Source organism: Pogoniulus pusillus, chromosome 30 (assembly GCF_015220805.1).
Source record: "Pogoniulus pusillus isolate bPogPus1 chromosome 30, bPogPus1.pri, whole genome shotgun sequence".
Classification (NCBI taxonomy): domain Eukaryota; kingdom Metazoa; phylum Chordata; class Aves; order Piciformes; family Lybiidae; genus Pogoniulus; species Pogoniulus pusillus.
In genome coordinates this window covers 4,226,694-4,251,825 of record NC_087293.1, presented here as the reverse complement: position 1 = coordinate 4,251,825, position 25,132 = coordinate 4,226,694, and the positions used below count along the sequence as shown (strand labels likewise).

Here is a 25,132-nt window from a genome sequence, read left to right as displayed (position 1 = left end):
TCATAGGAGTTACAAGTGTAAGCAACCTCCTGCACTGCCCCATATCTCTTTCTCTCTCAGCTGACATTAAATGTAAGATTGTCTGTGTGCGGTCTTTTGGTTTCCCAAAGCATCCATCCCAACATTCCACAACCCTGGAAAAGATGAGCCAGGCACAATCAGCAAACAGATTTCAAAGCAGCTACATCAACCTTCCATGAAATACTTAGAATGATTCCAAACAGACCTCTCATGGAGTGTGGCATCCAGCTCTGGAGCCCTCAATGTGGGAAGGACATGGATGTGATGGAGCAGGTCCATAGGAGGGCCATGAAAATTATCAGGGGGCTGGAACACCTCTGCTACAAGGACAGGCTGAGGGAGATGGAATTGTTCAGCTGGGAGAAGAGAAGGCTTCAGGGACACCTAATAGCAGCCGTCTGGTACCTGAAGAGAGTCTACAAAAAGGCTGCAGAGGAACTGTTTACAAAGACCTGTAGTGATAAGATGAGGAGCAATGGCTTGAAATTAGGGAAGAGGAGATTTAGATTGGATGTTAGGAACAAGTTCTGCACCATAAAGGTGGTAGAACACAAACAGGTTGCCCACAGAGGTAGCTGAGATCCCATCCCTGGAAATGTTAAAAGTGAGACTTGATAAAGGCTCTGAGTAACCTGATCTAGCAGAAGATGTTCCTGCTGACGGCAGGGGGGTTGGACTAGATAACCTTTGGAGGCCCCTTCCAACCCAAACTATTCTGTGATTATATATTGAAACAGATACATTCTATGAAGTAAGAGAGAGAGGGGGACATGCATGCCTGCATTGATCAATTGATCTATCAATCTATTTTTTCCTAACTATAGAGTACAATAGGTTGATTCTGGAAGAGACATTAAATCATTCAAAAATTATGGAAAAGCATTATCCTGCTACAGGATAAGGCCTAATGTAGGAGGTGTAGTGTGGTAAACCAGCCAGAAAGCCTCTCTTGAAATGCGGTACAGACACTGCCACGTAGATGGCATTGGAGCCTGACTTCCCTATTTTTAATGGATGTGTCTTTCTTAAATGCTTATGTAGCAATATTCATCTGTTTGGGCTTCAGAAAAAGACTGCATTATGGAAGGATACTTCTACCTGTGTTTTGCCTGTATCAGGAACAGTGTGGCCAGCGGGACAAGGGAGGTTATTCTTCCCCTGTTCTCAACACTGGTCAGGCCACACCTTGAGTGCTGTGTCCAGTTATGGGCTCCTCAATTCAAGAGAGATGTTGAGGTGCTGGAAGGTGTCCAGAGAAGGGCAACAAGGCTGGTGAGGGGCCTGGAACACAAACCCTATGAGGAGAGGCTGAGGGAGCTGGGGGTGTGCAGCCTGGAGAAAAGGAAGCTCAGGAGTGACCTCATTGCTGTCTACAACTACCTGAAGGGAGACTGTAGCCAGGTGGGGTTGGTCTCTTCTCCCAGGCAACCAGCAACAGAACAAGGGGACACAGTCTCAAGTTGTGCCAGGGGAGGTCTAGGCTGGATGTTAGGAGGAAGTTGTTGTCAGAGAGAGTGATTGGCATTGGAATGGGCTGCCCAGGGAGGTGGTGGAGGCACCGTCCCTGGAGGTGTTGAAGCAAAGCCTGGCTGAGGCACTTAGTGCCATGGTCTGGTTGATTGGTTAGGGCTGGGTGCTAGGTTGGCCGGGATGATCTTGGAGGTCTCTTCCAACCTGGTTGATTCTACGATTCTATACCTTACCTGCTGGGAAGGAGGGCAGAGATAAGGAAAACCAAGAGATGTCTGGTGGCTCTAACTGCTTTTTTCAAGTCACTCTCTCTCTGACTGAGTTGGTCACTCTCTTTCATGACCAAGGTCACTTTTAGACTTGCCTTGAAAGTAGGCAGCTGTAGATCTTACTTTGTAGATGGCTCTCAAAGAATAATTTGTGATTATTCCTTTTTGTCCAAAAGTGCTTTCCTGCATATAGGTGTAATAATAAAGAAGCCATTTTCAGTGTAAAAGATGTGCTTGTCAAACCACAGCGATGATTTTCCAGTTGCTGGCTTTTTCAGTTGTGCAGCCTTCTAATATTTCTGCTTGAATTCTTTCACGACAGAAGCAAATGAAAATTACACCGTGGTTTTTAGGTCTCTGTTCCCTGATTTTTGCTTGTCATGTCATGAACTTCTTCGAAGCAGTGAAATGGCAGCCCATCTCCCTGAGAGCTCCAGACAGATTTCTAAAGTTGTCTTGTTAACAGCTTGTCAGAAACCTACATTTCAGTCTCGCTGAGTTTATATCATGGAGGGGGGGAAAAAAAAAGGAAAGTTGCTGGAAATTATGATTTTTACAGGTTCTGACATTTTTCTAAAGAACTGAAATGCTCAAGGCTGCTGTCTCCCTTAACGGGCTGTGCTGTTTTGGGTAATATTCTGCCTTGCATCAACTGAACATCAGAGCTACATTCAGTTTCTTCCCTTTAACATGTTCTTTGAATTATTTAAGGTGTTTTGATGTTGGCTAGAATTTGTAACAAAGTCCTCCAGCTTTTATCCTAAAATATCAAAAAGGTTGAGATTTTTTCTTTCCCCCCTCTCCCTTTTCTCCCTCTTCCCTAACCCTTCTACCCTCCCTCCTCCCGCTTTTAATAGATCCTTGCATGGATCATCAGGGGACTTTCTTTTATGTTGTACAGCATGAAATGACTTAGTCAGGGTCTTCCTGATTAATTTATGAGTGCTAAGGAAAAGGGAAGGGGGGAAAAAACAGTCCTTGAGGGATTGACCCTAAGCTGCAGCAGATCAACTCAATTTTATGGAATGAAAAGAGACTTAAACAGTATTTTTAGCGTAGGTTCCTCGACCCGCAGAGGTAGGGAAGCTTCCTGTGCCTGGCAGGCTGAAGCTGGGTGAGAGGTACCCATCTCTCCGGGTGGCTGATGGAGTGGAGTTCAGCTCTTCAGAGGCACCGAGCACTTTTAGAGTTAAAGCCATGGCAGATTGGTGGATTAATGTGCTCTGCCTCCAAGGGACAAATGCTCTTTTTTTTTTCATCTTCTTCCTTTTTTTTTTTTCCTTCTTCTTTCTCCCTCCCCCTTGCTGCCTTCTTCCCGACTCTGGGCTTGCAGATGACAGCTGTTGGTCACTTAACAAAATGTCCTCTTGATTGCTGCTTCACAACAGGGGCCCCCTCAGACCAAACAGCATATAGTCCCTACAATGCATCACTGCCCCTCAAAATTAGTTCTAGTGCTCAGGGCTATTCTCGGCTGCCATAGCTAATACTCTCTTGCTGTTCTCTCTCCTCCTCGCCCTCCCCCTCTGCAGACAAAGGCTCAGCCTATACATCTGTAGTGCTCATAACCTCCCCCTTCCCCCAGCCAAATGCTGAGGAGAGAAAGGGGAAAAAAAAATGGGAAAAAAAAAATTGCTGCCCTGAGGCTCAATCTGTTTCTTACAGCTCTACCCCGGCACTTGGAAGCCTGAGCTGGTCTAGCCATAGGGAGGCCCTGACTCATTTCATCAAACTGTCAGGGAGGCAGTGGAGCTAAGAGGACTCTGCTGCCTGGGGCAAGTTCAAGTCAACATTCGATTTCCGTCCTCCCCCCGGCCCCCGCCTTTCGCTTGGACACTTTCTGCGTTCTGGATCTAAACTTCTCCCCAAGCTGCAGCAGCTCACAGCTTCTTGCCAGGAGGAAGGACTTGTGGGACCTTATAAAGGACACAGTGGCAAAATTGCAGCAATAAATCAGTGGCCCTCTGACACTTGGCGGTAGCTTAATGTTTTGGCACTTTCTTTCCTGTGTATGCCTCAAGTCCCATTAGCAGGCTTTTCTGTCAGTCTGGCTCATGATAAAACTCTCTCTTCCTATCATCTTAAGCAAGCCCCTGCAGACATGAATGCGATGCCAGACTTAATAGGAAACAACACCCTCCCCCTGCACACACAAGCGCGCATCCGTACGCGCTGCTGCTGCGAGCTGCTCCCGGGAAGTTAGTGCAGAGGACGGGGAGAGGGGAAGGGCTCTTCAGTAAAGGCTTGATTTTACCTCTTCCTTTAGAAGAGAAGTTAACAAACTGGGATTTGAGCTTAATGCTTCCCTGAGCCTTGCTATTAAAAGAAAATTCAGTGCCTAAATATGTTTGGAAATAATAAGATACTGATAATGTGATCATCCTCTGGGGCTGTGTGAGTGAGTGTACAAGCTCCATGAGTATCTACAGGCTTCATATATTCTGTGTGACTTTTTACATGCATACTCTACCCTGCCTCTTTGTATTATAATATCATGAACTGTATTTAATACTTTTGCTTCCTCTTCTCTCGACCTGACCCTTTCCTGGGCAATTTTACTTGCATACCTCTCTGGGCCAGGGTCTCTTTTTTCACTTGACTGGCTTAGAAGTCTATCACCCTCTGCTCAATCGTTACTTAAATAACATTTACAGGTACGTGTGTTTGTGTACTAAGGCAAACCCAAGTCTTTTTGTCAGCTGTTTGGGCAGCATCCTGTAAGTTCTGTGCTGTATAGTGTCTGGCACAACGGCCTTGAGGCTGTGTGGACACAACCTAGGTCATAGACCTCTGGTTTTGGGTGGAATAGGAGAGGATGCTTCGTTTATGTGAATAAGCTGAGGTGACTTGTGTAATTCTTGACAGCTTGAAGGATGTGGCCCCATTTCAGATAACTGAGCTTTTCCCTGCATCTGACTGATGACTTAACACCCAAGTGTTGCAAAACCTGTTGCAGTCTTGCAAGACTTGGGTTGGTTTTGTTTTCCTTTCTTGGAGCTCTTGTTCCTGGCATGAGGTAGTTTTCGTATCTGATTTTCTATTAATCGATGTTGTGCTTTGACTACGTGAATTAAAACTGGATGACCTGGAAGTGAAAACATTTAAGAGAAGAGTCAAAGGGTGATGTTTATGGTTCTGAAACTCACCAGAAACCATCCAAAATGACAGTACAAACAACCTGAATATAGATTGCAAGGAGCCTGGTGCCAGCGGAGGAGGTGTCCCAGAGCACAGATCCTACATCTTCTGCGGATGCTTCTTTTATGGAAAAATGTATACATAGCTGATTCCAGGCCTGCTCCCTTTCTGCACTCCAAAAACCTAATCTTACATGGCCGAGACACTCTGTAGCTGTGCTGATTGCATAATACCGTGGTGGAGCCACACCTCTGACTCTAGGTCCAGCAGAAAACCTTTGTCGCATAGGTCGTGTCATAGTGACACAAACCTCTGCAGTATCCATTGCTGTTAGTGGAGCAATCTGATTTGTGCTTGTGTGTTGTGTGAGCCACAGCAGGTAATGTTCACATTTCAACCTTAGCTTTGGGGTGAGAAGGAGGGGTTAGAGGCTTATTTTCAGTTCAGTGCAGATAACTGTACTACTAGTAGCAAATGCATCTCGACAGTAGAAGATCCTTCTTCAAATATGCCATTGCCTCTGTTTTACCGTAGTCACAAGTCTATCTTTCTCCCCTGTTGAGATGATTTGTACAAGCAAGTGATGGAATGCATCATAACTCCTTGCCTGGTGGGAAATGTATGATGGGAGAGAGGCTTGAATTGTGAATTTCCACTTCAGCTGTCAAAAAAAAAAAGCGAAGCTGCAGGGTCTGCGCTTGTGGGAGCTCCGTCCGTGCTTCCTCAGGTCTTTCGAGTGCAACACGGGAATAGGTGGGAGGATGAGGATGGTGGAGTTGCTGCAGTTGCTTCGGTGCTTTTCTTACGCTTTCACTCCCTAGCTCATCCAGAGGCTGAAGCTCCCCAGGAGCACAGTCGCATTGGCAGCAGCTGCCAGACTGTGTCCTGTGCTGGTGAGCGCACGGCCAGTGTCTTTCTGGCAGTGGATGTTCGCGGGTGCAGGGCCCACGTCTGTCAAATGTGCATCCTCTGCGGGGCAGAGGCAGGGAGGGGCGAGGGCTTTCCACAGCGCACCCAGCCGATGCTGCCTGAATCCTCTCTTGTTTCTGCTTAACCTCGCTTCTCGGGAGGCTTTTTCTGACTGGAATCTGTCACTGCAAGAAATCGTTTCCAAAAAGCGGCACAATTAGGGGTCGGCTTTGCAAACATTCTTGGCGGAATTGAGAGGCAATTGGCACAACCCAGCGAATAATCCTTTTAGGGGCCTTTATGAACCGAGCACAATGGCTGTTTACAGTGTCGCTTATAGACCGGGGGTGTTAAGGGCCTTTAGAAAAAGCCAGGTAATTGAAGCTTTTGTCTTTCAATGAGCCCCTGTAGCTGTCAACAGTTGCCATTCTCCACATTTTCTTTAACTTTTTTGTTTTGACAAGGGCTTTTGTCCCGCCGCAACAGCTGCGTGGGAGGTGAGGCTGGGTGGCGGTGGAGCCTCGTCCTGCCTGGCCCTGCTCAGGAGGCAGCACCGCCGGCCGCCTCCGCCCCGGGCCGGAGCCACTTGTCTTTTGAGAGACAGAAAATCCTCTGGGTCCGACCGAAGTCTCTCCCGTGACTTCATTACTCATTTAAACATCCTGGTGAGGCAACGCACCGGCCTCCTTCTCCCTTTGTCGACCCAGGGCTTGTCAGAGGCGAGGAGGCTGGAGAAGAGCGGGGCTGTGGGGGCATAGGGCTGTTACCACGGACACTGAACCAGCCCATTGGCGTGGTGGTTTTTAACACCCCCTGAAGGGATGGGGTCAAGCAGTGGTTCTGTTTTGCGCAGAGCTGTCCGGGAGGGTTTGGATTTTCTGTCATCGGTTGTTGTTTTTTTTTTGGTACTGTTGCATGTTCAGCAGCCTGTGGGTTCCTGTTTCTCAATGCGAATGTGGGAGCCTGTTTCTTAAATGAAAAGAAGAAAACCTTAAGTGAATTCTGAAGCTTGAGGGTTTTTTCCACTCAGGCTGGCTGTGTTTTCTTCAGGAGTCAGTGGGAGATTAACATGGATTGGTAGCCATGAGCCTGAAGCGCTCCGTTTTCCAGGATGCTGTATGTTAAGTGGAAGCCCAACTTCCATAAATCAGGGTGTGTTCATTCTTCCCCCGCAATCTCTCAGCATGTAGACCGCTCGGTAGCTTTGGGCTGGTTTGGGACTCCATTCTCGTGGGGATTAAGATACGGTGCTTCGGTAGCTTTAAAAAGCCACGCAGTAGGAGTCGGTACGGGGACAGTTTCTGTGGCTGGGTGGGAGAGGTGGGAGAGGACAGCTGTTTCGTAAGGCAAACAAGAAATTATGCAACTTGCTGTCAGAAATACAGGTTTTAGAGCTGCCTTGCAGCCAAAGCTGCACTGCGGGCTCCGTGTCCGCACGCAGACACGTTCTCCTCTGGATCTGCACCCACGGCCTCGCTGGCTTCTTCCGTTGCCAGACTGATGCAGTCATGATTAAAGTAAGGAAGATGTTACGCTAAACTGAAACAAAATTCTTTGCTGTCCTTTCCATTTTAAAAACAATTAGTTATAGAGTATTTACAGAGCCTGAATGGGTAAAAAAAATGCATCCTTGGAGAGCAGCTGTTTGCTTCATTCATATGTCTGTTTATGAAACCTAGCATGTGGAATTGATGGTTGGCTGCCTTTTTGCAGCTTTCACTTACCAGCGCAAACCAGAGTTGCATACTGGTGCAAAGCAAAGTTAGGCATCTAAACAAAGCCATTCTGCACCTTTCAGTAATGCAAACCACCTGTAACAAGTTTTTATTCATGTTGCAGGCATGCAGATTTTTGAGGCCAAATCTGTTTTCAACAAGGGAAGACCTGTCCTCTTTTTCTTAAACATCATAATGTGGAAATAGGAAGGCAAGTTTAGTACAAAACCAGAGAGCAGCTAGGGTCCTCTGTTGTGTTGGAATAATGATGATTGCTAACGTTCCCAAAAATTGTTTGCATCTGCCCTTAAATATTTTTAAAACTACATTTATCAAGGCTTAGAGTATCGTGGGTTTATTACACCAGGGCTCGTAGACAAAAGCATCTAAGTTTTCATGACAGTTGTGAGTGTTTTCTAGTCAATGTGTTTCTGAGATGAATTTATTTTTATTATTATTTTAATTTATTATGATTGTTGTTACTACTATTACTTGATTGTGTCATTTTTTAAGCCCCTGGGAGAATTAAAATGTCTATTGTTGTTGTCTAAGCATACAGTTTTAAAGGGCACAGTGCTGAGTGTACTAACAGATTCGTTTGCCCTGTTTGTGGTAGATGCAATCCCCTTGTAGCACGCCTGAGTCTGAACTCTGCTGCTTGAATCAAGTCACCAAAATATTCTACCTCTAAAATAGGAAGGCACAGGTTGAATGAGCATTATGATTAAAATGGCAACTTAGGATACTTTAGCCTAGACCGGGTTTAAAGGGTAAAATAATGAGGTCTTCATGACCCATTCAATTATGCCAGTAATCTAGGGGAGGGCACACTCCCTGTAGCATTCTGGCTTGATCCGAGCCCCCCGGGTGGAGGTGAAAGGCTTCCCTTGAATCAGCCAGCGTTTCTCAGGAGCATGTAAATTACAAGTGTACTGCTGTGGCTGCCTCTACCCCCACCCCCCACCTTGTTTTTGATGAATGTGTTGCTTTGCCAGCGTGAATTAGCACTGTCTTGAGCAAGCACAAATGCAGCAGGTACTGGGGCAGCCTTTGCCCAGCAAACCTGTTCCAGCACGTCTCAGTGATGGAGAATTAGTCCCATTCCAAGCCCACGGCAGAGACTTCTAAATCACTCATGGTTACGTGGCGTGGGTTTGGGAGAGTCAGCAAATGGCTGCTGCTGATTTATCAGGAATGATTTTACTTTTGAACTGAATGTCTGGTTTGTGAAATGACAGAAAATGTCTATTCCTATAACAATGTTCATAAAACTGTGTGATAGAATCAGAGTCCCCAAAAAGGCACAAACGACTTAATGCCAAGGTATCTGCTAAGACAGCTATCTGATGGTCTTGCCTTCCACACACATATGCTAGGGCTTAATGCAGTCCACTGGATTTAACACTGGTTATTACTATGGTACATGCCCACACCCTGCAAAGCAGTGCCCTGCCTTCCTATGATCTCTTCCATTTTTTACTTCAGGTTCTTTTTTTGCTCCAGAATGGTTACAGATACAACTAGATATGTGCATGTCTTTCTAAATAGATGGGTTTTCTGTATGAGAAATGTGCCATGGGGCAGTATAAAATGGTCTCATTTTGAAAGAAAAGAGAGTTCCTTCATCTAAGCATTTCCATTGCACTTAAATGGAAATAAAGAGTTAGTTGGGAAGCTGAGCAGTCTTTGCTGCAAAATCACCATAAGAGACCTCTCTACTCCATCGTGATACTTTGCATGCTCAGTGTGTTTCAGAGAATTCAGAGTAAAAGGTTCCTCAAGTGTTTAGGGTCAATCATTTCATGTGCATCATAGAAGAAGAGGATATTAAATAGTCTCTCAAAACTCTGGAGAAATCCAAGAACGTAAGAACTGAAATTTCTGCTAACTGCAGGATAAAAGGATATGACAGGAAAGATCTCTCCCTGTACTCCACGAGGAGCAGGAACTGGACAAAATGACCGAACAAATCTATTCCTTCTTTTAGGTTAGTGACACCAAAGCACGTGCATTCTCATGGTCCATTTCCACATTCATAGCCTGTCATTGCTGGCTTGCAGAGTGCCCTCTTGTTGAACCAGTGCACTCGATAGGGTGTTGCCAGTTGCAGAAAACCACCTCTGCCATCCCTATCAGCCCCTGCTGAGGAAATTACAATTGGGCACAAAAGCTTCAAAATCCACTGGCCACTTTCTTCAGTATAATAGACACCAAGATGCTTAATTTGTTCCTGATTGTAGATCTTCCTCAGCTTCATCCAACAAGATCATAGAATCATAGAATGGTTTAGGTTGGAAGGGACCTCCAAAGGTCATCTAGTCATAGAATGATAGAATCAACCAGGTTGGAAGAGACCTCCAAACGTCATCTAGTCCAACCACCTCTGCAGTCAGCAGGGGCATACTCAAGCAGTTCAGGTTGCCCGGAGCCTTGTTTAGCCTCACCTTGAGTATCTCCAGAGATGGGGTCTCAACTACCTCCCTGGGCAACCTATTCCACTAACTTCATGGTGAAGAACTTGTTCCTAATACCCAATCTAAGTCTCCTCTAATTTCAAACCACTGCCCCTTGTCCTGCCGCTACAGGCCTTTGTAAGCAGTCTCTCTCCGAGGTGTGCATGTACTGAAAGGTTCAGTGCTCAAGTTGTCTTTCCATCATTTGTGCTGTGAAAATAGTGAGCTTCATTTTCAGAGCCTGTAAGAGATTACATTCTCAAAGTCTTTTAAGTAAACACTTCCTCCTGGGATCACGATCTCGTTCAAACTAAAAAATGTACCAGAATTTATGATGTATTTTAATTACTATCCTTGGTACCACTCATTAAATTAGAAATTGATTGCCAGTTTCACAGTTTCCTTGTTAGATGACAAAGTGCTTATCAAGGTGAAGCAATGCAAAACTGTTGCTATGTATTCCACAATTTGGGATGATAAAAAGGCATGCTTTTTGTTGTGGTGTTTGCATTACAGTTGTTACTAGAATGAATCACTGATTGTCTTTTTGGTTTAAAGTTCAGCCTTCCCCATCCAAGTAAGATTGCACCGTATTTTAGTGTGAGAAGAGAGAAATTGACTTTGCCTGGCAATCCAAAAGGCATTACTGCAGACATCAAAAGTGTGTCTCGTTGAACTGAGAACATCATAAACAGCTCTCCTAAAGATTTAAGAGGATGATGCAAAAGATCCCTGTACATAAAGGTGTTTTTCAAACTCTTTTTTTTTCTCTCTCTAATCCACAGTGTGACAGCGAGAGTGATATTGACGATAAGGTAAGACTGAATTTTCTTCTTTCATGTGCTTTACTAGCTTGGAAATTCCCTCAGAGTCAAAATAAGAATGAATTTGAAAATAGTGTTTTTCCTCCAGTCTTCATGTCAAATTTTAAAATATCTATAATTGAGTGGGGGAAAAAAGACATTGGATCAGGTACTCTGCGATCTTGACTGAGTTTTGGTTGCAGAAAAGAAACTTCCATTAACGTAATAGCCTTTCTTGATCGTTATGTGAGTGTTTGGAGAGACCCAAGTCACAGTGTTAGTGGTGTTTCAGGGGAAGTCTCCTCTGATAGCTTGTCAGAAACCTGTCTTTTATTTATAGTAACCCTTAAAGACATCAATTTTGTAATCAGTTTAGAAGATGGGACAACTGGTACCTACCCTCAAAGGCAGTGCGGTAACTGTCAAGGAGTGTTTTGACAATGTTGTGTGTATATTTATCACAGAGCAATGATTTTTCTGACCTTCTTTTGGATGCAGAGGTTGGTGGTTGAAAGGTTGCAGCTGCGTGGGTTTGTATAGGGATTTCTTGTGTCACCTCTGTAAGGAAAACAGAGAAGTCTACTACATAGCTACAGCTGCACCATGCTTTTAAGCAAGACTTGAGTATCCCTTGCTGACTTTTCTGTTTCTGGCAGATCCAGCTTGGCAGTCTCAGGTTAGATCTTCATCAAACTTTTATGATATTTGGGCTGTCCAGTCTCTTGCATTCATTCATGAGAAACTGTGGCACGGAGGTTTCTACTGGATCAGCATTACAAAAGTAAAGGCTGACTTCAGATAGCCCTGTCTCCTTGGCAGCAGCCATGTATCAGAGGTTACCATGAGTTCAAGAGACTACACTAAAAGCTTCTTCTGGTTAAGTCTTGTTTTTTAAATAATGGCTAGAGCTGGGGAAGCACTAAGGTTCCTTCAACTTCTTCTTTTAAAACTTCCCATCAGATACCACAGATCCTTGGGGGATAGAAAAAGCAGTGTTTCGAGGTGAAGGCTTGATTGAAGAGAAGCCTTTAAATTGCAGAGGTTGAATGAAAGCTGCTGTACAATTTTTTAATTCTTAATTGAGGATTTTGTTTTATTTGCTTAGTTTATTTGTGTATGTATGTGTCAAATCACTTCCTGAAACCACTGCCACCCCCTCCAAGTTCTGCTTCCTACAAGCTTACGCAGCAGCAGAGCTGATGGCGGGGGGGGTAAGGGTGCAGATTTACTCCCTAAAAGCTGAGACACCATGGGGTTAAAACGTTTCTTAGACTGCCCAATCAAAGAAAGTAAAAGCAATCACTTAGAAAACTGTTTAAAGATCTGCCAGTCAAAGCTGAGATGAAGTTGTAAGTGACATGTAGTTTTATTATACTGCTATGCTATTAATGATTATCTAAATTACACTGGTAGGCCCAGCTAGCGGCATTACATCGGAGACTGACGTTTGTTAGATTAGGTTTGACTTCACCTTGTAGAGAAGAAATTGAAATCTGAACAACATTGATTAGCTTTCAGAATGTGGGATCTGAGGTTACCTTCAGAGGAAGCTGCATTGTGTTTGGCTGGTAACTTACTGTCCTTTACAGCAAATGAAAGGTTATTATGGTGTTCCTTACCATTAATGTGGCATTTCATTATGTATCTATAACTGTAATTTGATCTTCTAGGCTCACATATTTTCCACCTATGCTCTCCTTAAGGTGACTCTACCTCGATGATAACATTTCTTTTCTTCATAAGGAGAGCAGCATGAGATCATCATCTTTCTATCTCTTGCCTTATCTGTAGAGACCTGACATTGGTCCTGTTAGATAGGCCTCTAGAGTTAAGTAGAGTTGCTTTTCCGTCAGCACAGGCATGTGCACATGCCTGTAAACTCAGCAAGGTTGTAGAGGCTTCAAATCTTCCATGGGGATAACATAAATGCAATATTGTCTTCCACTTGGGCAACATGAGGGCAGCCTGGCTTTCTCTGTTGATGCCTGACACATTGTAGTTCCCTGGAAACATGTTCAGTGTTTGTCTAAAACTTAACCTGGCTGATACAATAAGTAGCTATAAAAATAGTGGTGTGAGTGTCCTGAGGAAGTACACTGAAGATCAGTTTTATCCCCTTCTCATGTGTTGGCAAAATGTATCCTCCCATCACGCTTCCTGGCTACTGCAGCCAGATGGAGCGTTCAGTGTGCCATCTAGCCCAGCACAAGGCATTCTTCCCCTGTACTCAGCACTGGTCAGGCCACACCTTGAGTACTGTGTCCAGTTCTGGGCCCCTCAATTCAAGAAAGATGTTGAGGTGCTGGAACATGTCCAGAGAAGGGCAACAAAGCTGGTGAGGGGCCTGGAGCACAAATCCTATGAGGAGAGGTTGAGGGAGCTGGGCCTGTTTAGCCTGGAGAAGAGGAGGCTCAGGGGTGATCTTATTACTGTCTACAACTACCTGAAGGGGCATTGTAGCCAGGTGGGGGTGGCCTCTTCTCCCAGACAACCAGCAATAGAACAAGGGGACACAGTCTCAAGTTGTGCCAGGGTAGGTCTAGGCTGGATATTAGGAAGAAGTTCTTCACAGAGAGAGTGATTGGCATTGGAATGGGCTGCCCAGGGAGGTGGTGGAGGCACCATCCCTGGGGGTCTTCAAGAAAAGACTGGATGAGGCACTTAGTGCCATGGTCTAGTTGACTGGATAGGGCTGGGTGATAGGTTGGACTGGATGATCTTGGAGGTCTCTTCCAACCTGGTTGATTCTATGACAGGTCAGCACTAGAGAACAATCCTGCTTTCCTGCTTGGTCAGCAAGAAGCAGCTTTCTCTAGGTACACCTACACATGCTGGCACTAATGAAGGGCAGGGCAGGAATTACTAATGTACTTTTGATTTGCATAACACTCTTTTGTTTGTCATAAACAGCGGATCACTCTTGTCTGTGTATAACTCATGAGGAAAGCAAACCCCCAAAAAAGGCTCATGTACAAGTACAAACTCAGTCAGTGATAGAGCTGGAAGCAAAACTGAAATTTTCCACCTCCTACTTCTCTCTCTGTGCCATGCTACTAATTATCCACTATTTATAAAGTCCACAGGTATATGGACTATGAATGTTTTAAAACTCTTAAGGTAAGGCTTTACCCTCCCTGCTCTGAAAGATATTAGCACACTCCTGATATTTTGGGCTTTTTTAACTTGTGCAGTGTTGTGCAGGACTCCAGGGAAGAAAAGTAATTGAGCATAGAGAGTCACACATACAGTATATCAAAATGGAGAAGCCATCACTGCAGTGCAAAGTAGAGTTTCACAGCAGATTGTGAGAGTGTTTCCAAACAGTACACTGCTCTTTTTAATAATCAGAGAAGAGGAGCTCAAGGTTGGGGATTTGTTCATCCCATCCACTTTCTGAGAATTGTCTCTGGCCAAGTATAGCCTTTCACTTCTGCATCACTGCTGAAATCTCAAAGGAAGTAAGTGGGATGATACTTTCTCACACCTATCATTCTGTCACCACATGCTCCTTAAAGAACTGTTTGAGATACCCAAACTAATAAAGTGAGCTGTCCAGCCATGTAACCAAGCGAGAAGCTTAGCAAATCGTGCGTTCTCAGAGATGGAAACACAAATCCTGTCTCTTTCACTGTGCCTTTAGTGAAGGACATCGGTTTGGGCTCTGCATCTATTAGGAGAATTGCAGGATAGTTTGTCGGAGCTGTGACAATGATACTGAGCTTTTGGTGAGGGAGAAGGGAGAGAAAAGGGAGTTATTCTGATAATCGTGTTACACTGTCTCAGCACTGTGCAGTAGCTGTGATGTGAGGCTCATGGTCCATAAACATTGTTACTGAAAATATATACTTCCTTTAATAGCAACAACAGCATTAACAGATAGCAATTACCCTTCATTTTCAGGAACTATAAAGTCTCCATTAATTCAAGATTTATGTAGTTATAGCATTTAGCACAGGAATAACACCACAGAGAATTGGTTTATACACATGTAATGAGAGAGCTTATGGCATACTTTAGTGAACATTAACATAATAGAGTAATATAAACCATCAACAGTTCCACTTATTGTCTCTTACCTGCTTTAGCATCACTGTGAAAAGCGGCTAGCAGCTTGGTAATGTGCTCTGTTAAATGGTGTTCTGCAGAAAGCCAAAAGTCAACTTGTGTAAAACAAGGGAATGAGTAATCTCTGCTCGTTACTCCCAAATGTTGCTCTCATTTTTTTAATAACAGTGTTCAAGATTGCATTAAAAAAGAGCCTGTTTCTTTCTTTTCAAGTAATTCAGTGTTCATGTTCTTTCAGTCTTGGACTTCTGTCTGCTGCGTGCAAAATTGTGGGTTGTCAGCTTAATTACATGGCCCTGCAGTGTAAGTGAGCTCTCCAAATCAGGGGTTAGATATCAGCCATTCCTTCATTTACTGTGGTGCTAAGCAAGAGCTACAGAAAATGGCACATTGCTTCTAAGCTCCATCAGTATTTACCATGGATTTGTCCTGCAGTTTGTGTTTTAGCTGGAGCAAGCAACCTATAAGCTACATCCAAGATGGCAGCAAAAAGGTTTCTAAAGCAGCGTTTCCACAGTCCCTTCTGCAACAAGTGAGTTTTATTAGGCTTTGCTTGCAGTGATGGGAAGTCAGCCTTACCATGCTGTTCTTGCTGCTTTCTGAGTCCCAGTGAGTGCCTGGAAGCATGCAGCAGTGCACAAGCAGGTGAGATATAGCACTTGGTACATGGAGGAAAGGCAACAGAGTAGTGCTGTGGTCCCTGCTCCAAGGGCTGGGTTCCCATCCTGCTACATGCTGTGTAGGTACAGGACAGCTCATGGCTTAAGGGTGAAGGCACTCAGATAAATAGGGGTCACTGTTAACAGCAGCACTGTTTCAGTATGTCAGCAGCCTCATTATTGTCCAGCTTTGGGATTATAGATATTAAGAGGAAGGTTTTAGGAGGCATTTGAGAGGGGAAATCTGCTATCTTTATGGCCTTGGATGGGAAGTTATTCTCTGTAGCAGAAGTCACAGTGTGAAATAGTAAGGAGGTGCTTATTTGAAAGTTGAGCAAGGGAGCGATCAAGTCAGATGAGGAAGAGATGAGAGTTTACATCAATTCTGAGTGTCCCTGTTGAGAAGAATAGTCCAAACATGGAGAATGATAGGTTGCAGTTTGTGAAGTGGGAAGCTGTGAAGGGAGCAAAGCCATGAACTAGAAAAATGATCTTGTGGCAGCTTTTTCCTTGATGCCAGAACACTACTGCTGAAGGCTTTTTCCCCCTGTTCCTCACATATTTATCTAGTAATGCAAAAAGTGAGCTTCATCTGGAAAATCTGTTGTTTCCACAAGGATAGAAGTTTAGTTCCTTCTTCAGACAATCTGTTATTTGCTATATTTGAAGCCTACCCAGGCCAAGGTTTTGTCCATCATTAGATTGTCCACTTCTCTGAGAAATGAAACTTGGTACTTTTCCAGGAATCCAAATTCTTACTGGTTGCAGCAGAAGGCAGAGATCAAACACAGAATTGAACTGGAGGCTTTCACGTGGCAGTATGTGCATATTTGTTAGCATTGCATTTCAGTCTAGGACAGTTTTCAGCTGTGACTAATAACAGGGAGTCTTCATTTGCCAGTTACTTCCCAGCTGAGTTTTTAGGCTATTTAAGTGGACCTTTTACTGTAGCATGCTGCTGCTTAGAAGAGCCTGGGCTATGTTGCAGGCTTAGCAGCATGTAGCAGTGCAGCACCTACACATGTACATGCACATATATGCCCTGAATCAGCATTTCTTCTAAGGTTTAATTCTTAGAGACTGAAAACCCAGTGATGCAGAGTGAAAACCAGTGAGAAACCTAACTCCTACAGAGTAACAACTGAGTAAAGGTGGTTAGTTCTCTTAATAGCAGAAAGTCTCTGTTTGACAGAGGAGATGCATGTTATTATTAAAAACAGATCTGCTTTTTAAACAGTATGAAAATACTGAATTTAAACTAACCCTGTAGCCCTTGAAAGACCTGGCTGCTATAAACAGGCAAACATGTTGTTGCAGGTACAGGGAGACAAAACTTCACCACTCAGTGAATTCATTTCAATCACAAACAGACTTACCATCAAAATGGCATCCTGCAAGCCCACTGCATACCCAGTTCACTCAGCCACTCTTTGGGAAGTGCCACATGGGGGAGAGACTTGGCATGCCCTCAGCTTCCATTGTTCCACCCACCATGTGCATGGAGCAGACACAAAGGTTCCCACTGAGACTTGGGGCAATTGAGTTAGGCCCTGTAAGCCCTTGAGAGGGGAAGGAGAATGGTCAAAGTTGTGCTTCCTAACAAGAGGCTTTGCAAGTGCAGTAAAAAGTAATTAGTATTAATGGCCTTTCTTGACCTTTGTATATATGTAAAGCAAGAATGCAGTTGAGAAAATTGAACAGAACTTCAACACCAACATTTTCCCCCCCTGCTGAGATTTTGTCTTTCCTTTATCCAGACAAACCCTCAAATTTTAAGTACGTTAGTCTGTATATAATAAGCTGACTCATCACAGTCTGTGGTGTCCATATTCATTCTTGAAAATGTAGAAAAAAGATTTGAGAGTGAACAATGAGAAGAGCCTTCTACTTGCTAACAAAAATCCATCACTGACTCACATAAAAGGACTGAAGAGATCTTATGGAGAGCTCTTGGGCAAAACAGAACCATGCCAGTCCTGTCGCTGGCAGTCGGCATGTCCCTAGCTCTCTGCTTTCTCTATTGTTCTCTCCCTGTTCCAGTTCCCCATCCACAAGCATTTTCTTATCTTGCCAGGGACCTTGTGAAGAAACTTTTAAGATCTGAGGCAACAGGGAAGGGAGCAATCTTGTACAGCTATCTGCCCACATCAAGAAACAGCATTCTAATGCAGCCATGAATCCAAAGAGCTACCTGCAGTGGCAGTAACTCCTTGGAAGGTGATCAGATGGAACACAGCATAGCAGGCAGGTTATCAGAACTGGCAATTGAGTTAGGCAATTCAATTATTTAAATAGAATGATTTAATTAAGCGTAAAGATGCCAAGAAGATGAGAATTTTGGAGGATGCACACTCCAACAGCTGCAATTGTAGGCCCTCATTTGGCTAGCAAAGTTTCTCATTATTGTGTTCCAGAATTGGTTTACTAGGTTAAATAATACAAAAGAGCACAGTACACAGCACCATGTGTCCTATGCAGGGGTAAAGGATGTCCAAGTATGGCCCAAGAGTCAGCTTTTGGGTTTTGTAGCTTTGCAGCAGTTCTTGTTTCTGGATTCAATTTGCAAAATCCAAACTAGGCTTCATTGCAGGAGTCTTCCAGATATGTAAAAGGCAGCAAAAACATTTGGATGAGCAGTAAGTAAAACTGGAAGTAATGTCTGCCTGACCTTGCAACCTAAAAAGTCATGATGGTTATTCATTTGTCTAGGTGAGTCTCCTAACACTTAATTAGCTCCTATTTTCACTTTGCTGCCTATCAGCCACTGCTGTTGTCTGCAGAATCAGTGAGAGGCTCCCCATGGCACCTTGAGTCAGGAGAGATGGTTCAGCTGGTGCTGCCCAGCCTTTGCTGTACTCCCTCAGGGGCAGGAGTCCCTTAAGAGCTAGAGTCCCAGCTTTCCACAAACACGAAGCAAAGGGAAATACTTTTCAACTCAAAGTGAGAGAGATTAGAATAAGCACTTGTCAATAAGCCTCCCTTTGCTCCCTGCAGGGTCACCCTTTAGTTCTAGTGCAGGCTGCAATACAGACACACCAACTTCATGCAGCTCTTCCAGGCAGCAAGCAAAAGTCTTTTTCATTCACCTGTGAACCTTCAGCTTCAGAGGTCAGCCAGTGCTTTCTCATGCTGTAGGTTGGCTTCCTCACACCTCTCCTTCTCCCTTCCAATCCCTGCAGTGCTGTGGAAGCCACTGCCAGCGTGCAGGCTCTGAACCTGGGATGGGAAAATGACCCTTCTGCTCTGCCCACCCTTGATGCTCAGAGCAGTACATAGCACACATTACTTGTGCGTGCAGTAGTTTTCTCTCATCATGAGGCTCCATCTAGAAGATCCCCCCTGGTTCCACATTAATGTTTATTAGTTACTCTGCATGTACTGTAAAGATTGTGTGATTCCAGTTAGTGTTTTATACTTCTCAGCATCTCTTGATGGTCGTTAGTAGCAGCTGCATTTTTCTTGAGAAGGTGTTCTCCTTAGCAAATGGTTCACGTTTCATTTTGTGGTGCCTGAAAATTCAATCTCAAAGTCTCACCTGAGTTCTTTCTTGGGTTCAAAATGATCTTCTATAGTTTTGCATGTTGGTGGGGTTCCTCTCATTCTGCAGGATAGCTCTGTGATTGTCTGAGGAAAGTGATTGGACATTTTAGTCGAAGCTGTGCATGAGTTCAAAGCAGAGCAGTGACCTGAACGGAGCTTTTGCGAGTTCTTGTCTGCACAAGGCAAGATGCTGAGTCCCAGCAGGATGGGTGCAGGTTAGAGCTCTGTGGTGCACCCCATTGCACGGCTGCCAGCAGCACTGTGTCCTGAGTGTCAAAAGCACGAGCAGTCCTGTTTGCTCGTATCCACTCATGCCCAGTCTTCCCTAGGCCAGACTGAAGTACCTCAAACACATGGAGAGGGCTCGGTTTCCAAAGCAGACAGACCCACTTACGGCCTCTATTTCCACGGCCTTTCCCACACCTGTGTCAGAACAAGTTGGAGATCTTTGCCTAAGTCTTTGGCAGCAGCTGACTTCGGTTGTGGTTTCCTGCTCCTGAGAGTTTGTTGGGGAAGCAGAGCGCGCCTTCCTCTCCAATAATAAACAGCCCACCCGCCGACACTTTGACAAACCTAATGGCTTTTTTATACAAAAATGGACAGACTTAATGTTTCGACTCTAGCCATCATCTGTCCTGATCTCCTTAATGAAATTAGATTAAGTGCACCTGGGAAAATGCTGAGACGGCACATTGCCTTCATCACCTTCCTTAATTTAAAACCAATTTGCGGGGAAAATATCCTCTGAAGCTGAGGGAGGCAGAGAGAAGGGGGGGGGGAAGGGGATTTTAAAATCTATCTGGATAGCTACTGGCAGTTTTAATTCCTTTCCCTGCTGGCAATGTGAAATATTAACAGCCTTAAGAGCTGAGAGTTTAAAGACTTACTAACCTTTTTGCCTTCCTTAAGGGAAAAAGAAACAAACCACAGTCCTTACCATCAGGATCACACATAGGGACAAAGTCCAGTACATGCTGGGGCTCAGAGGTGGGGCAGGACAGGGAAGAGAGATCTGAGTGAAATATCACAGCTGCTTCTTCCGAGAGCTAGGCTGTGTTTTCCTGAAACGCACTGTAATTGCTAGATGTTGGTGATGCTTACTGTCTGCTGTTACCTTGATAATGATTTAGTTGTGCAGAGAAGTAGTAATTTTGTGCACGTAGCTGTGAAATCAGCTGCAATATGAACAATATAATGTGACCTGAAAATGATTACAAATGTTCCTAGGGCTCATTCTGCAGACATCAAGAAATGGGTCTTTTTAATTAAACATAAAATGTGGCAAAGAATAACCATAGCTTTCTTTATTACTGTTGAAAACACTCTAACAGCTCAAAATCCTGCGCTGCTGAGGTGGTCAGGAAGCAAAGTAGACTGTGCTAGGGTGGAATGTGTCTTCGTAGGAGAGTTCTAAACATTTGCAGCTTTGTCATTTGGGCTATTACAGTCTAAGGGCAATGGTGCTCAACGATTTGTCCATCTTCTGTCTCAGATTTCAGGGTTACTGGAAAGTGTAGTGTTCTCACACTAGGGATGAGCAGTTTCTGCTGCTTGGAAATTCTTTTCTTCATTTTTGTATAGTCAGCTTTGTTCTTCATGAAAGCTTTCATAGTCCACGTTCTGCAGAGATGTCCCTTTTGTGTCTGACTGCTGTCAGGAATGCCCTTGAACCCACACCAAAAATGTAACTCAGTGCTCTAGAAATGTCTTTTAGCAGGCTTGGGTTTTGTTATGGTAATCAGTGCATAATCACTCATGTTCCTTCAGCTACTAGTGGTCAGTACTCAGAACCTGAGTCATAGTAACCTGTGAAGCAATAAGCATATTGAGAGTTCCAGATCTATGATATTTGTTAGTGAAGATAGGGCCTGACTTTCAGAAATACTCCTCACCCTAATCAGAGTATCTGTGAGTGCCCAGTGCATCCCAAAATCTGCTTAGCCATCTTCCCTTGCTTGACTGCTCCTGCCACTGGGACTCCTTATCTGAATAGGAGTTTGCTTGAGTAGCCCAATTGCTGTCAGTGAATAACTTAAATTGTTTAAGCCTCAGACATGCTGCTTAATAACAAGAGAAATCAGCCTCATATGTCCTTGTCCATAAATACTAGAAGATGGGGACAGGTCACTTTTAAATGGGATTCTTTTCTTTTTAAATGATAAGTGTTTTAAAGGTAATCAAGCTTATGTAGCTACCCTGAGTATTGTAAAGGCAGAACAACATTGGCCTGAAATTGAAAGGGATCCCATTCATATATAGACTGAGTTAAGGGTACCATGTGAGGAAAAAGGTGCAGAGTAACCTTTGATAACCAACACAGATTTTGAAGTGCTCTTACTATTAATTGCTAAAAAGGTGGCTGAAATGACCAAGTTGTGCTATGTATTCCACTGCATGTTGTGGGCACTCGGATCCTGGTTACTGAGTGACTGCAGTCACTCTTTAAACCTCTAGATAACCTCACCCTACCCACACAAGGTGAGGTTGAAGAAACTAAGAGTTTGGTGTTGTTGAGCTTACCCTGTAAAAAGACATTGTACGTCCCACCAAAAAGATCCTCTCATCCTTGTCCTTTTAGACCCTCACCCTCTTCATTGTGAAATGTGAGGGGTTTGTTCTGTTTTTCAAGATCCTGCACCTACACTGCCTTTTCCCATCTCTGTTTTTGTCTGATAGCATCACTTGCACCTCTTCTGCTTTTCCCGTGGTGGTTTTCTCCACAAGACAGGCTGCCCACAGGACTAGTCTGGTTCTTTCTCACAAAGCCTGCCAAAGGTTACACACAGGGTAGTGTGCATTTAGTGTAGTTTGTATGTAATGCAAACGTTACCTTTTAGGATTCATAAGACAGAGAGCTTGTCTTCTCATGCAGGAGATGACCTAGCATTGCATTGTCACCTGGAGTACAGATAACACACAGAAATTATTTGTGAGCATGTCTTATCCAAAATCTGCTAGCAAATAGAATTAAGATCATTATTAGCATTTTCCACTGAAGTTCTGGGAAAATGTGACTTCCCTGTAGTTACACAATGAATTTGTGGGATAGAAATTCCAGGTCATCTTGTTCAGCTCTGTGCTCTAACCCCTCTCCATGCAAGCCTGGATGGCAGACTGTGCTATCTCAGCCAAAACCAACCCTTGGATGTTTGCCTTCTACACCCCAACTGTCGGCTGATGATAGACAGTTCCTGAAAAAACAATTACCTTTAGCTGAACTGGAATATGTTTTGGGTTTGCTTTGTTGGGAAGTTATAAAGCTGTATGTGTTATTGAAAGTCTTACTTTTTCTGAGGCACTAGAGCCTGTTTTCATAACTTCATCAGAGAGGTGTCTTTTAAAATGGTGTAGTGTCAAGATGGGTTTTGGATGGCTGCTTCCTTTGAACTCTTAGCACACAGAGATCGTTTGTGCAACTGCAGCAAATTAAATGGTAGCTCCAAAAAGGGAGAGCAGTACCAGAAGGAGTGACAGCTTCTTGGTGTGCAAGTCTGTGTTTAGTCAAAACAGTCATAGAACCATAGAATTGTTTAGATTGGAAAAGACCTTTAAGATCATCAGGTCCAACTGTTAACCCAGCTCAGCCAAATCCACCACTAAACCGTGTCCCTCAGCACCACATCTACACATCTTTTAAATACCTCCAGGGATAGTGACTTAACCACAGCCCTGGGCTGCCAGTTGCAGGGCTTTACAACCCTTTCAGTGAGTAATTTTTTCCTAATATCCAAGCTAAACCTCCCCTGCTGCAACTTGAGGATGTTTCCTCTCATTTGTTTGGGTGAAGAGACCAACACCCACTTGTCTCCAACCTCCGTTCAGGTAGTTGTAGAGAGCAATAAGGTCTTCCCAGAGCCCCTTTTTCTCCAGACTAAACAACACAGTTCCCTCAGCTACTCTTCATGAGATTCTTGCTCTGGACTATTTACCAGCTCATTACCCTACTTTGGACCTGCTCCAGCACCTTGATTTCTTTGCCATAGTGACGGAGCCCCAGACTGAATGCAGTGTTCAAGGTGTGGCTTCATCAGTGCCAAGTGCAGGAGGAGGATCACTTCCCTAGCCCTGCTGGCTGTGCTATTTCAGATACAATTCGGGATGCCGTGGGCCTTCTTGGCCACCTGAGCACACTGCTGGCTCATGTTCAGCTGGCTGTCAACCAGCACCCTCAGGCCCATGTCCACCAGAGAGCTTTCCAGCCACTCCTGCCCAGGCCTGTAATGTTGCTTGGGGTTGTTGTGAGCCAAGTGTAAGACATGGAACTTGGCTGTGCCACATCTCATACAGTTGGCCTCAGCCCATTGATTCACCCTGTACAGGTCCCTCTGTAGAGCCTTCTTGCCCAACTTGGTGTTGTCTGCAAACTTACTGAGGGTGCACTCCATCCCCTCACAAATCCTAGTGATCATCAGTTCTGCTGTTGGCTGTGGAAAGTTATTCTTCATTAGCCTCATGGAGGAAAAAAGTGTCACAGGTAGTAGAAAACTGATGTGAGCGAGAAAAAGGCAGATGCCTCTTTCCTTAAGCTGCTAGTGGTATTCCCTGTCCATTTTGAGGCCTGGGGAAGGGGAGAGGCATGCCTGCCAGCCAGATTAATAGTTATTTTTAGTAGCACTGTAAAGTCAATTAGAACTAAAGCAGATCTGTATTAAAAGTTAATTCATATTAAGAATAGCGCTGCACTAGCTGCCATTTCCAGCTGGAAACAGGTGCAAGTCCATCTGCACTGCTTGCAAAAAAGGCCTGGTTTTAAGCCATCTTATTAGCTTCAAAAGTTATTACATCTCATCTTCTTAGTAGGTCTGTAACATCACTGGTGTTGAATTGATTTGTCAATGCTGCCACTTTGCATTGCCATGGATGTAAAGGAGGCAAATGCAATTCTGGCTGTTGAGCTGGTGAGTATATTCTGTAAAATAGCTGCTTGAAAACATTTCCCACAGGATGGTAAGCCCTGGTGTTTGTTAGACCCATTCTGGGTGTTAATTTCAAACTTTCCCTCCCTGCCCCATCTCCTTTCTGCCTTCCTTTTGCCCTGTGGTTGCCTTTCAAATCAATACTGTTCAATGCAGGTAGCACAAAACGAGAGTGCAAAAGGCGATGTTGTTACTTGCTTCTCAACAGCTTTTTCTTCCCTCTATTCAACAGGATGACTGAGTAGTGCTAAAGTCTAACTGTGTACCTGAGTCTCCTCTGCATCAGTTTAAATACAAGTAGGACAGCAGATTAAAAGTGTCCCAATGTCCTGCTAAAGCCAAATCTCAATTTTCATTTTTCCCAGCCATACAAAGCCTGTCTGGTGTTGAGAGTGTGTTTGGAGTCCAGAGTGTAGTGGTGCAAGCAAACATTTCTTGTGGCTGATTGCTGAAACTCGCTGCTCTGTGACCTTCAGTTGTGACCATGTCTCAGGCTTGTACCTTAGGCAGAATTCCCATTCATCATGCCACTGGAAAGAACAAACAGTTTGGGGGCAAAATAACTCTGTGGCGAGAATCGCATAATGTAGTTCAAGTCCGTGGCCTAATTCCTCTGATGATGTTGTTTAAAACATTATTTTCTCATTAGCCTTTGTGAGCTGAGCTTCAGAGCTCTCCATTAAAAATAACAGCAGTGACTTGAATTAATTGGTTAGAAAACATTTCTTCTCTCAGCTATGTTCCACGACAAAACCTGGGGAAGCCAAGAAAAATACTGGCCCAAATTTGGAGGCAGTTTTGTTGTTGAAGCCCCCACATTGCTCTGCAGACACAGACACATCCCTGGGTCTGTTGTAACTGCCCTGGTTTTACAGGAGGAGCAGCCAGGCAGGCTGCAGGGCTTGGGAGCAGTTGCTTGCCAGATTCTGATTTATTTGACAGCCTCCCTAATAAAGTAACTATTTGTCTAAGTCTTCCTGATTAGTCTGAAGAGGTCTGCCAATCTAGAGAGGATTGACTAGTCAGGAAACCACTGGCATTTTGGATTTTTTGTTGTTTGCTTCTGGATTTATTACATTTTTTTTTTCTTAAGGATTGTGATATTATTTGCAATAATTTCTCCTTTATTAAGTTTGGCATTTCAAACTAATTTGCTGCTGCAATGTGAACATTT

The 25,132-nt window shown here is 44.1% G+C and overlaps 1 protein-coding gene across 17 annotated transcripts in view; it reads left to right on the top strand.

The window, feature by feature from the left end:
- FBRSL1 (fibrosin like 1) overlaps positions 1-25,132 on the top strand; it is a 585,865-nt gene that overhangs the window by 386,335 nt on the left and 174,398 nt on the right. For all 17 annotated transcript variants that reach the window (XM_064168199.1, XM_064168206.1, XM_064168202.1 and 14 more), the window contains one exon: positions 10,761-10,790. In XM_064168199.1, the coding sequence (XP_064024269.1) occupies positions 10,761-10,790 (30 nt within the window). The remainder of the gene's footprint in view (positions 1-10,760; positions 10,791-25,132) is intronic.